This window comes from Oncorhynchus clarkii, chromosome 29, assembly GCF_045791955.1.
Source record: "Oncorhynchus clarkii lewisi isolate Uvic-CL-2024 chromosome 29, UVic_Ocla_1.0, whole genome shotgun sequence".
Taxonomy (NCBI): domain Eukaryota; kingdom Metazoa; phylum Chordata; class Actinopteri; order Salmoniformes; family Salmonidae; genus Oncorhynchus; species Oncorhynchus clarkii.
The window spans coordinates 35,791,586-35,803,667 of NC_092175.1; the positions used below are offsets into that span (position 1 = coordinate 35,791,586).

Below are 12,082 nucleotides of genomic sequence, written 5' to 3' on the forward strand. Positions count from 1 at the left end.
GATGCACCTGAGCTCAATTTCTAATCTCATAGCAAAGCATCTGAATACTTATGTAAATACGGTATCTGTTTTTTATTTGTAATAAATTACCTAAAAATGTCTAAAAACCTGTTATCGCTTTGTTATTATGGTGTATTGTGTGTAGATTGATGAGGGATAAAAAATTTTTTTTTTTTTTTAGAATAAGCCTGTAACATAACAAAAATGTGGAAAAAGTCAAGGGGTCTGAATACTTTCCGGCTAGAAAGCTGATGGTATCCTCCTATTTTTAAGAAAGGCCATCAATGATTTCTCAGACAATTCCAAAGCCTATAGAAATGTTGCACAACATGAGCTTATGGGCTCTCGTGAAGTGTTTGATTAGATTTTCAATTACATTTGCATTGATGCCAGAGTGATTAGAGGGACAATATAGTGCTGATGAGTACCAGGCAGTTAGCAAGTTTGGTAGGATACTAAAGACCAGCAGTAGCATCAGAGCTTGGAGAAGACTAGTTAGCGTGACTAAACAGTCTTCGTGGAATTTGACTGCCGTCATGACTCGTGACCGCAGGTGTGGCGGTAATACGGTCACCGTAACAGCCCTAGTCCTACCTAAACACCACAAGACTAGTTTCATTTTTCATCAATAACTATGCAATTTAATGGATAAAACATGACTGCACCAGCATAAACCAGTAAGAGAGACAGACTTTGCACACATTAAAGATTTTCCACAACTGAGCCCACCACACACTAATGTTTGATTCATAAATCCAATTGTCTGCTTTCTGTTAATCAATGATTGAGCTCAGAGGGGGATGAACCAAAGCCTCTCCCTTTGAAGGATGAAACGTTCCTCTAAAGCCAAAAATATTAACTGGAATATGTTTCAAAACTGGGCAACTCAGTTGGTTTAATATACTATGAAAAGCACAGTGGTTTACAGGAGCAATGTGTCTCCATTCAATCATGCTGCCCCCAAAATAAAAGCAGGACTGTTGTAAATGTGTTGGAGAAGAGGAATTAATGCCCAACTGACTGGTGGCAATGAATATGTTAGGGTAAGACAAGGGGAATAACCTACCAGTCGATGCCTCTGTGGTAGCTGTGGCCACTGAAGAATTGGATCTCCTCAAAGGTCTCCTTGCTGGGGTAGTTACTGGTCAGATCAGGATGCATCCCCAAGAACAGATACAGGGCTGTGGTGCCTTAGCAGAGAACACACGTTGTCATTAGTATTGCTCATACTAATATCAAATGTAGATAACTACTATTAGGTTATGTAAATGTAATAGATTTAATTTAAATATAGAACTTGATGTAAATGCTAAACATGCATATTTCCGGGTAATTAGAACAGCTATTTACTACCCATCTCAAATGTGCCAAAGCTTAAATAGCAATAAAGACCAGAACACTCAACTACGTTAGAGATGAAGTGACAGTTAAAGAGGAGTGGTGGATCTAATGTTGACAGGAAACAACCGTTTATCAGCCGTGCTGATATATCGAGCCGATTTGGGCTTTTCTAATCCATCCCTATCGGCCCTTCTCTAACGATTTTGCGGATACTCTGTCCACATTACAAAACTGCTGCTATGCCAGCCGACACTCATCGCCTGAGCCACGAGCACTGCCCAGCAAGCAGAAAGCTCATTCTCCAACAGAAAGGTGCAGTATTGAGAAACAGATGAATTGACAGTGACCAAAGTTGATCTCCTGTTGCAAATACTAGTTCAGTGTAATTCACCAATAATAAGACTTGTGTAGACGTGCATGCAATAAACTAGCTAGCTAAGCAGATAGCTTTGTGACCCGTTAGCAAATATAATGATAATGAACCCTTTCATCTGTAGTGTTAGCAAGCTAGCTATATTAGCTACTATGCTAGCTAAACATTGTGTTAGATATCAGATAGGAGCTAATAGCCAACGTAGCTAGCTAACGTTAGCTGGTCATAATTTTGAACATGCACCATTTTCAGCTTCAAGCCATCTGACTTGCGGTGTAATGCTAGCTATTTACTGGTGTGCTGATCTGACCAGCCACAGTCATATCCGTAAATTGACAGCCGATAGTCAGATTAGATAATTGTCATAATAGGCAAAGGAGGAAGTGTTTTAAAATGCCTAAATATTGGCAAACGAATATCTAAATGTATTTGCAAATGATCTCCTGATATACCTGACCAACATTTGAAACGGAATGCCGGTCTTGCTAAAAATATTTTCAGAATGTCCTAAAATCTCAGGATATAACATGAACATAGAAAAGCAAAATAATAACTCATGATCTACAGCAATCCTTTAAGTGGACCACAAAAATAATATAAAATACTTAGGATGCTTAATAGGTGTCAACAAATACGTTTAATAAAGATAACATAATCCCATTATCAACAATATGAAAGCAGATCTAATTAAATACAACAATCTTCCAGGTATAATAAATCTTTTCAGAATGGCTCCAACAGTTATTTATTCTCAGTAATCCGAATTACCCCACCAAACACATTCTTTAAAAAAAAGTATACTCGGTCATAAGACTTTGTGGTCAAATAAGATGGATATAATAAAAGTTTTACATCTTCCTCGGCCAGGTGGTTTTAACCTTACAGACTTGGAATTGTATCAACTCGCCGTCCAGGACCTTTACTTGCGACATACACTGACTGTACAAAATATTAACAACACCTTCCTAATATTGAATCACCTTTTTGCTCTCAGAACAGCCTCAATTGGTCGGGATATGGACTACACAAGGTGTTGAAAGCGTTCCACCGGGATGCTGGCCCTTGTTTACTTCAATGCTTCCCACAGTTGTGTCAAATTGTCTGGATGTCCTTTGGGTGGTGGACCATTCTTGATACACACAGGGAACTGTTGAGCGTGAAAAACCCAGCAAAGTTGCAGTTCCAACCGGTGCGCCTGGCACTTATTACAATACCCCGTTGAAAGGCACCGAAACACAATCCATGTCTCAATTGTCTCAAGGCTTTAAAATCCTTCTTTAACCTGTCTCCTCCCATTCATCTACACTGATTGAAGTAGATTTAACAAGTGATCATAGTTTCAGCTGGTCAGCCTATGTCATGGAAAGAGCAGGTGTTCATAATGTTTTCTACAATCCATGTATCGTTAAATGCACCGAAGAGGAACAATGGGCACATATTTTAGATGCAAATGCTCATCCCCAGAATCTTTTCACGTGTCTAAGAATGAAGCTAAGAACATTAACAACTTCATAGTTAAGAACACAATAACAATATGGAAGATAATTAAACGTTTTCAACAAGAATCAATATCATCACTAAAAAACACAACATTATGGAACAATCCTTGGATATCTTTTCAGAATTCACTGATAAAATATGCCTTCCACATGGAAGGCATAGGAACCGGAAATTATTTGGTAATAGGAAATACATTTATTTCCATGACAGAATTATTAAGCAACGTAGATCATTTCAAAGACATGCAACTTAAGTTTCATATCAAGAAATTTAAATTTGAAATCTTGGACATCAGAGAAATCTTGAGGGAATCCTATTTGAGTCAGAAAAGGATGTTCATATGATAGGTAAGATATGCAAGACCTTGCCGAGTGCCTATCCAACTGATAATCTCTTGAAAAAAATAACTACTGGAACCGAGACATAAAAATAAGTGATATTGGCACAAGATGGAGGGAATGGTGGAACATTACTAACACAATTGCATTTAACGAAAATGTACACTTAATCCAGTATAAACTAGTGAAGGGAAATCTTAACGCTACAGCATACAGTGACATTCTAGACGATTCTGTGCTTCCAACTTTGTGGCAAAAGTTTGGGGAAGGCCCTTTCCTGTTTCAGCATGACAATGCCCCCGTGCCCAATGCGAGGTCCATACAGAAATGGTTTGTCGATATCGGTGTGAAAGAGCTTGACTGGCCTGTACAGAGCCCTGACCTCAACCCCATCTAAAACCTTTGGGATGAATTGGAACACTGGCTGCGAGCCAGGCCTAATCGCCCAACATCAATGCCTGACCTCACCAATGCTCGTGGCTGAATGGAAGCAAGTCCCCGCAGCAATGTTCCAACATCTAGTGGAAAGCCTTCCCAGAAGAGCGGAGGCTGTTATAGCAGTTGAAGGGAGGGGACAACTCCATATTAATGCCCATGATTTAGGAATGTGATGTTTGACGAGTGTGTGTCCACATACTTTTGTCAATGTAGTGTAATTCCCACATTGAAGGATATTATATTTGTCATCTGTAGCACCATAGACTCTACTGATCAGCCAAAACAAGCTCAGCTCAATATATGCACACACTCCTATTGAATAGGCATTCACCTGTATAGTGAGTAGGCCTATGCCATCTTAATTGACCCAGTTTATTAAGAGATTTACCATTCAAATAACATTACCACCATTGTGTTATAAAGTTAGATTGGTGAAAACAAAAGTCCAATCTATTGTTTAAAATTGGGAAATTTGTATTACATTTTTTCTCATTTTATGATGTTGAATATCAGCCTAAAATATTGACCATGGGCCATCCAAAATCAGTATCGGTCCTAAAAAAAATCCATATCGGTCATTTACTAGTTGACAGACAAGATGGCTGACGTGACTATAGTGAATGTTGGTGCAGTTAGGTAATTAAAACGGTGAAGTGTGTGAATTTACTCTCAGCTCCAACCCCCTAATCCATTTTTATTGAAAAGATTAACGGGGCCAGTTTACAGCGCTCTCAGAAGGAGGGTTATCGCTCCCTTAAGACATCTTCAAGAACTTTAATTAGGCTACGCAGTAAATCTGGAATTCCCATTTACTGGGGTGCAGTCAAGGTTACAATAAAAGCCAGCGACTGACTGCCTGCCTACGGTGAACCTATAAAGGAAATTAAGTATATGACACTCTGTAAATGGCTGCTCAGTTGCCAATTATCCATCCTTTCTCTCCAGGCTGTCAATAATCAGAGGTTCAAGGCTGCCCCATGCCAGACAGAATAACAACTTCTCCTGGTGCAGTGGATCTAGTACAGTGAGCCACACCCTGGTGGTGTGTAGAGTAGACTAAAAGCGTCTGCATTCGTCACATCCGGAACAGTTCGTGCATATAGTAATGACAACATTTTGTGACGTATTCGTTCATTTTCATTACGGCAAGTGTTTAGTGAGGTCAGCTGTTCGTGCACACAACATTTGTTCTCGAAGCAAGCCAAGTCGGAAGCCGAAGTCCACACCCATTCGTCTGTGACTGGTCAACAGTAGGGATTCTTCAATGAAGTGTTTGCTGTCATTCAACAAGAGATGACTCGTTTTCATGCAAGATTTTTCACTTGAGAAACACTGCACCAAACATCTTCCTATATATATATAAAACGGTGCAACTAACACCATGCCCAAAGCCCCCACATAAAATGCGATCACGACACGCAGGTTGAAATATCAAAACAAACCATGAACCAATTATATTAATTTGGGGACAGGTCGAAAAGCATTAAACATGCATGGCAATTTAGCTAGCTAGCTTGTAGTTGCTACTTAATTTGTCCTATTTAGCTAGCTTGCTGTTGCTAGCTAATTTGTCCTGGGATATAAACGTTGAGTTGTTATTTTTGCTGAATGACACAAGGTCCTCTACTCCGACAATCTACGCACAAAACGGTCAATCGAATTGTTTCTAGTAGTCTCTCCTCCTAGGCCTTTTCTTCTTTGGACTTTATATGGCGATTGGCATCCAACTTTCATAATTAGGTGTATTACCACAACCGACTGACCGCAATTCATATTTCAATTACCCACGTGGGTATAACCAATGAGGAGATGGCACGTGGGTATATGCTTCTAAAAGCCAATGAGGAGATGGGAGAGGCATCACGTTCGGCGTCACAAATAGAAGCAACTTCTATTTTAGCGATTGGAAACACAGACGCTCGTTGGCGTGTGCGAGCACTGTGGGTGCAACGATTGAATAACATTGTATGTGTACATTTATTTTGCACCGCTGGCGCACGCGACAAGTCCAGTTTGGGTAGCGTGTAAGATATCCTCGGCAAAAACGTAAACATTTATGACAGATTTCTTGAGTTATCTTAGATCAATTCGGACTATTTTGAGGAATTCTATATTGGCTACGGCTTCTCAAGATGGACAAACAGTACTATTGCCACTTTTTTCTAGTTTTTTTTAAGTGTAGGTCTTATAAGGGAGTAGGCTAGAAGCCAGCCAAACCGAAGCATGCTCACACCTTAACTGGGACATAGTCTGTGTCCAAAACGGGACTCTATTCCCTATATAGGAAAGTCATGCACTATCAAAGGAATAGGGACGTAACCATACAGAATCTACAGCCCACTAGCACAGTGGTATTCAAACTTTTTCCGTGGTGACAATTCATTACATTTTCACGTCAGAATTTATAGACACCCAATTTTTCACAACCTTCAATTCATTACATTTCCATCTCTTATCAAAATGAAAAGAAACCAAGAAATACATCCAATCAATAATTTTTCTCAATAATTCTTTCTCCTTCAAATTAGCCTCATCAAAAAGGTTTGTACTGCATATTTTCCCAAACAATATACAGTTTGAATGCACTATTTTTGTGCCCCCCCCCACAAGCTCAGATCATGTTTCTCTCTCTAGGTTCAAACTTGTAATTGCTATGAGTGTGGTTGCATCACTGAACTGAGGTAACCTTGTTAATTAAATGTTTTTTGTACAATGTATTTGTTTACTGCTCACCTGTCTTCTGTGGTCCAATTATGAGCAGCTTAGGGAATCGGTCGCATGTCTTCTCTTTGGACCAGATGTCTTTGTGCCTTTTGTCCTCACAGGGGTCCTGTAGAGGGACAGAGTGGGCAGAATTAGTTCACCTGGAAGTTCCGTTCAGTAAACATGGAGGGAATATATGCCTCAGGATGAGCTGCCATAGGTATGACTTGCCCAACCAGTTCAGAATATACAGTACCAGTCAAAAGTCTAGACAAACCCATCAAAGAGTAAGTGTTTATTTTTACTATTTTCTACACTGTTGAATAATAGTGAAGACCTCAAAACTATGAAATAACACATATGGAATCATGCGTTAAACAAATTAAAATGTATATTTAGATACTAGATTCTTCAAAGTAGCCACCCTTTGCTTTGATAACTGCTTTGCACACTCTTGGCCTTCTCTCAGCCAGCTTCACCTGGAATGCTTTTCTAACAGTCTTGAAGGAGTTCCCACATATGCTAAGCACTTGTTGGCTGCTTTTCCTTCACTCTGTGGTCCAACTCATCTCAATTGGGCTGAGGTAGGGGATTGTGGAGGCTAGGTCATCTGATGCAGCACTCCATCCCTATCCTTCTTGGCAAAATAGCCCCTACAAAGCCTGGAGGTGTGTTGGGTCATTGTCCTGTTGAAAAACAAATTATATTCCCACCAAGTGCAAACCAGGTGGGATGGCGTATTGCTGCAGAATGCTGTGGTAACCATACTGGTTAAGTGTGCCTTGAATTCTAAATACATCACAGACAGTGTCACCAGCAAAGCACGCCCACACCTCCTCCTCCATGCTTCACAATAGGAACCACACATGTGGAGATCATCTGTTCATCTACTCTGTCTCACAAAGACACAGTGGTTGGAACCAAAAATCTCACATTTGGACTCAGACCAAAGGATAGATTTCCACCAGTGTAAAGTCCATTGCTCGTGTTCCTTGGTCCAAGAAAGTCTCTTCTTATTGGTGTCCTTTAGTCGTGGTTTCTTTGCAGTAATTCGTCCATAAAGGCCTGATTCACACAGTCTCCTCTGAACATTTGATGTTGAGATGTGTCTGTTACTTGAACTATGTGAAGCATTTATTTGGGCTGCAATTTCTGAGGCTGGCAACTCTAATGAACTTACCCTCTGCAGCAGAGGTAACTCTGGGTCTTTATTTTCTGTGGTGGCCCTCATGAGAGACAGTTTCATCATAGCACTTGATGTTTTTTGCGACTGCACTTAAAGAAACTTTCAAAGTCCTTGAAATGTTCCGGATTGACTGACCATGTCTTAAAGTAATGATGTAATGATGGACTGTCGTTTCTCTTTCCATATTTCAGCTGTTCTTGCCATAATATGGACTTTGTCTTTTACCAAATAGGGCTATCTTCTGTAAACCCCCCCGACCTTGTCACAACTAGGGCTGTTGCGGTGACAGTATTACTGCCACACCGGCGATCACGAGTCATGAAGGCAGTAGTCAAATGCCATATGACCATTTAGTCACGGTAACTAGTCTTCTCCCAGCTCTGATGCTGCTGATGGTCATTAGTAACCTACCAAACTTGCTAACTGCCTGGCACGCAGCACTCTATTATCCCTCTAATCACTCTGACATCAATGCAAATGTAATCGAAAATCTAATCAAACACGTCATAAGAGCCCATGATCTCATGTTGCGCAACATTTCTATAGGCTATGTAATTACGGGAGAAAACAGTGATGGGTGCAATATAAATACCTGGATTGCGTCAGCTTTCTAAAGGCTATGCCTACTATATTTATTTCTCAACTTTCCTAATATCAAGCACATTGCTTATATTTAAATCAGGAGTAAAGCCTACCTGGCAGGCATGAAAATAAGCCTCGGGGAAAAGCGTCTTCCATTCGCCATCTAAGTGCATAGATGACATGCATTTTTTCCCACTGCCCGTTTCGATTAAGGTGCATAATGGTAAATTCTAAATCAAAACAAATGTCACACATATATTATTTAGTATATGTAAAGACAAGATTAAATCAAGAAAAGTCTGATGGGTGACAATATTAGCCTCACTTGTGAATGATATATTATCACTTGTGAATGATTCCCAGCATAAGAAACAAAGCCTTTATTTTGCAACTTTTTCTAATCATAGTCACACACCTCATGTAGCCTAGCCCATAGGCCTATACATTTTGACAAGGCTTGGATCACAACTAGTGGACAAATAAATTCTTAAAATGAGCACATTAATCCGCTTTACAAGGGGTGTAGAGCCTAACTGGCATACAGTTGAAGTCAGAAGTTAACACACCTTAGCCAAATACATGTAAACTCAGTTTTTCACAATTCCTGACATTTAATCAGAGCAAAAATTCCCTGTCTTAGGTCAGTTGGAGTCAGCACTTTATTTTAAGAATGTGAAATGTCAGAATAATAGTAGAGAGAGATATTTATTTCAGCTTTTATTTCTTTCCTCACATTCACAGTGGGTCAGAGGTTTACATACACTCAATTAGTATTTGGTAGCATTGCCTTTAAATAGTTTAACTTGGGTCAAACGCTTCAGGTCGCCTTCCACAAGCTTCCCAATTTTAGAAGTATGCTTGGGGTCATTGTCTATTTGGAAGACGCATTTGAGACCAAGCTTCAACTTCCTGATTGATGTCTAGAGATGTTGCTTCAATATATGCACATAATTTCCCTCCATCATGATGAAATCTATTTTGTGAAGTGCACCAGTCCCTCCTGCAGCAAAGCACCCCCACAACATGATGCTGCCACCCCTGTGCTTCATGGTTGGGATGGTGTTCTTCAGCTTGCAAGCCTCCCCCTTTTTCCTCCAAACATAATGATGGTCATTATGGCCAAACAGTTCTATTTTTGTTTCATCAGACCAGATGACATTTCTCCAAAAAAGTACGATCTTTGTACTCATGTGCAGTTGCAAACTGTAGTCTGGCATTTTTATGGCGGTTTTGGAGCAGTGGCTTCTTCCTTGCTGAGCGGCCTTTCAGGTTATTTTGATATAGGACTTGTTTTACTGTGAATATAGATGCTTTAGGAAACAGGTAAAAAAGTATCTTCACAAGGTGCTTCGCTGTTGTTCCTCTCTAGGAGACGGAATGCGTCTCCTTTCTGAGCGGAATGACGGCTGCGTGGTCCCATGATGTTTGAACTTGCGTACTATTGTTTGTACAGATGGACGTGGTACCTTCAGGTGTTTGGAAATAGCTCCCAAGGATGAACCAGACTTGTGGAGGTCTACAATTTTTTTTCTGAGGTCTTGGCTGATTTCTTTTGATTTTCCCATGATGTCAAGCAAAGAGGCACTGAGTTTGAAGGTAGGCCTTGAAGTACATCCAAAGGTACACCTCCAATTGACTCAAATGATGTCAATTAGGCTATCAGAAGCATCTAAAGCCATGACATTTTCTGGAATTTTCCAAGCTGTTTCAAGGCACAGTCAACTTAGTGTATCTAAACTTCTGACCCACTGGAATTGTGATGCAGCGAATTAGAAGTGAAAAAATCTGTCTGTAAACAATTGTAGGAGAAATTACTTGTGTCATGCACTAAGTAGATGTCCTAACCGACTTGTTAACAAGAAATTTGTGGAGTGGTTGAAAAACAAGTTTTAATGACTCCAACCTGTAAACTTCCGACTTCAACTGTATATAAGCAGAGCGTGAGTTTCAAGTTTGGGGAAGATAATTTGCGCTATAAAAACGCACCATTATAATAAAAGCATTACATTTATAATTGCATTTGCAGTCACTTTTGAGAATGGTGTTTTCGCACTAATGGAACATTCACACTTACAGCTTACTGCCATGCTGCACTCATAATGTGAAGAAATAGCCAAATCAAATATCAACATTTTTAAGCTAAACATTCTGATCTATTGCATCAGCCACATAAAAAACATGTTTTGATGCTAGTGGTCGTATTCATTTGGGACCCATCGCATCCCACAACTGTCCCAGACGATGTTTGGACTATTTATTTCTCACACAGAATAGAATAGATCGACTTTTGTACTATGGGGGAGAGTAGATTGACATAGGCTAGCGCTTTTGCTGTTTGTTAGGCCTACTCATCTTGTTGGCTGACAAAGTAAATGTGGACAGTTCTTCCAATATGCACCTCGGCATTGGATGAGGCGCACAGTTGCTTTCCCGATGTGCCCATCTTCATTTGCAGCCTGTGAGAAAGACCATCACGTGACGGAGAGCCATGTGAGTGAGAGAGCTTCCGATTGCGCAGCACACTCAGGGAGAATTTAATTGAACTTTTATTTAACGAAGAAATTCAGTTTAGAACAAATTGTTATTTTCAATGACGGCCTACCGGGGAACACTCCGGGAGAAGGGCACAACGCCCCAAAAGACAGATTTTTTTAGGGTGCAATACGGCCACAAAGGGAATGCTGCTCTGAAATTCGAGGCATTATCAAGTGCTTGTCAAATTGTGAATGAAAGACTGATGAAGTGTGTACAGCCTGCGCAAAAAAAACAAAGCAGAGCTCATGCCTTCAAGCAAATCTTTTCAAATCATTAGAATCTCATCATGCAGCCTTACAATGCAGCAGTCAAAACATATAGCCCAACGTTTGTAGAATAACTAAAGTTACATGAATAACTCTAAATTAAGCATATAGGAGTACCTGTTTCTTTGTTAATCACTCAACACAGAATAGACTCATGTGCGCACTCCCTGAAATGTTCGGAGACAATATTTATATTTTATTCAACTTTGTTCAATTGTATTCTTCATACTATAAAATAATGCCATGGGATGATAAGCAAATCTTGTCTGCTAAATGAACTAGCGTAGCCCACAGCCATTTGGCATATAACCACATGAGGAGTATGCTATTTTTTTCTTCTGAAATAGACTACATTTTCTCCATATCATGCTTCTTTAGACCTGTCTAAAATAAATAATGGATTTATTGTGAAAGTGTAGGCTATATTACATGGAAGCCAGGAGATGCTAAATGTGTTTATGTTAATTAACGGTTCATTACCGTGAGACCGACAGTTATTTGCTTGACAATCACTGGCTGACGAAATTTTGTGACCGCCACAGCCCTAGTCACAACACAACTGATTGGCTCAAATGCATTGAGGGAAAAAAAATCCACAAATTAACAAGGCACACCTGTTAACTGAAATGCATTCCAGATGACTACCTCATGAAGCTGGTTGAGAGAATGTCAAGAGCGTGCACTTTGAAGAATCTAAAAAATATATATATTTTTGGTTACTACATGATTGCATAGTTTTGATGTCTTCAATAGTATTCTACAATGTAAAAATAAAGTAAAACCCTTGATTGAGTAGGTGTGTCCAAACTTTTGACTGGTA

At 39.8% G+C, this 12,082-nt stretch overlaps 1 protein-coding gene across 1 annotated transcript in view; it reads right to left on the reverse strand.

Annotated features, from left to right (window-relative positions):
- The window catches only part of LOC139388353 (bifunctional heparan sulfate N-deacetylase/N-sulfotransferase 1-like), a 144,038-nt gene that overhangs the window by 21,353 nt on the left and 110,603 nt on the right, over positions 1-12,082 (reverse strand). The window contains exons 10-11 of the mRNA XM_071134968.1: positions 6,724-6,820; positions 1,067-1,190 (exon numbers count right to left, since the gene is read on the reverse strand). Of these exons, the coding sequence (XP_070991069.1) occupies positions 1,067-1,190; positions 6,724-6,820 (221 nt within the window). The remainder of the gene's footprint in view (positions 1-1,066; positions 1,191-6,723; positions 6,821-12,082) is intronic.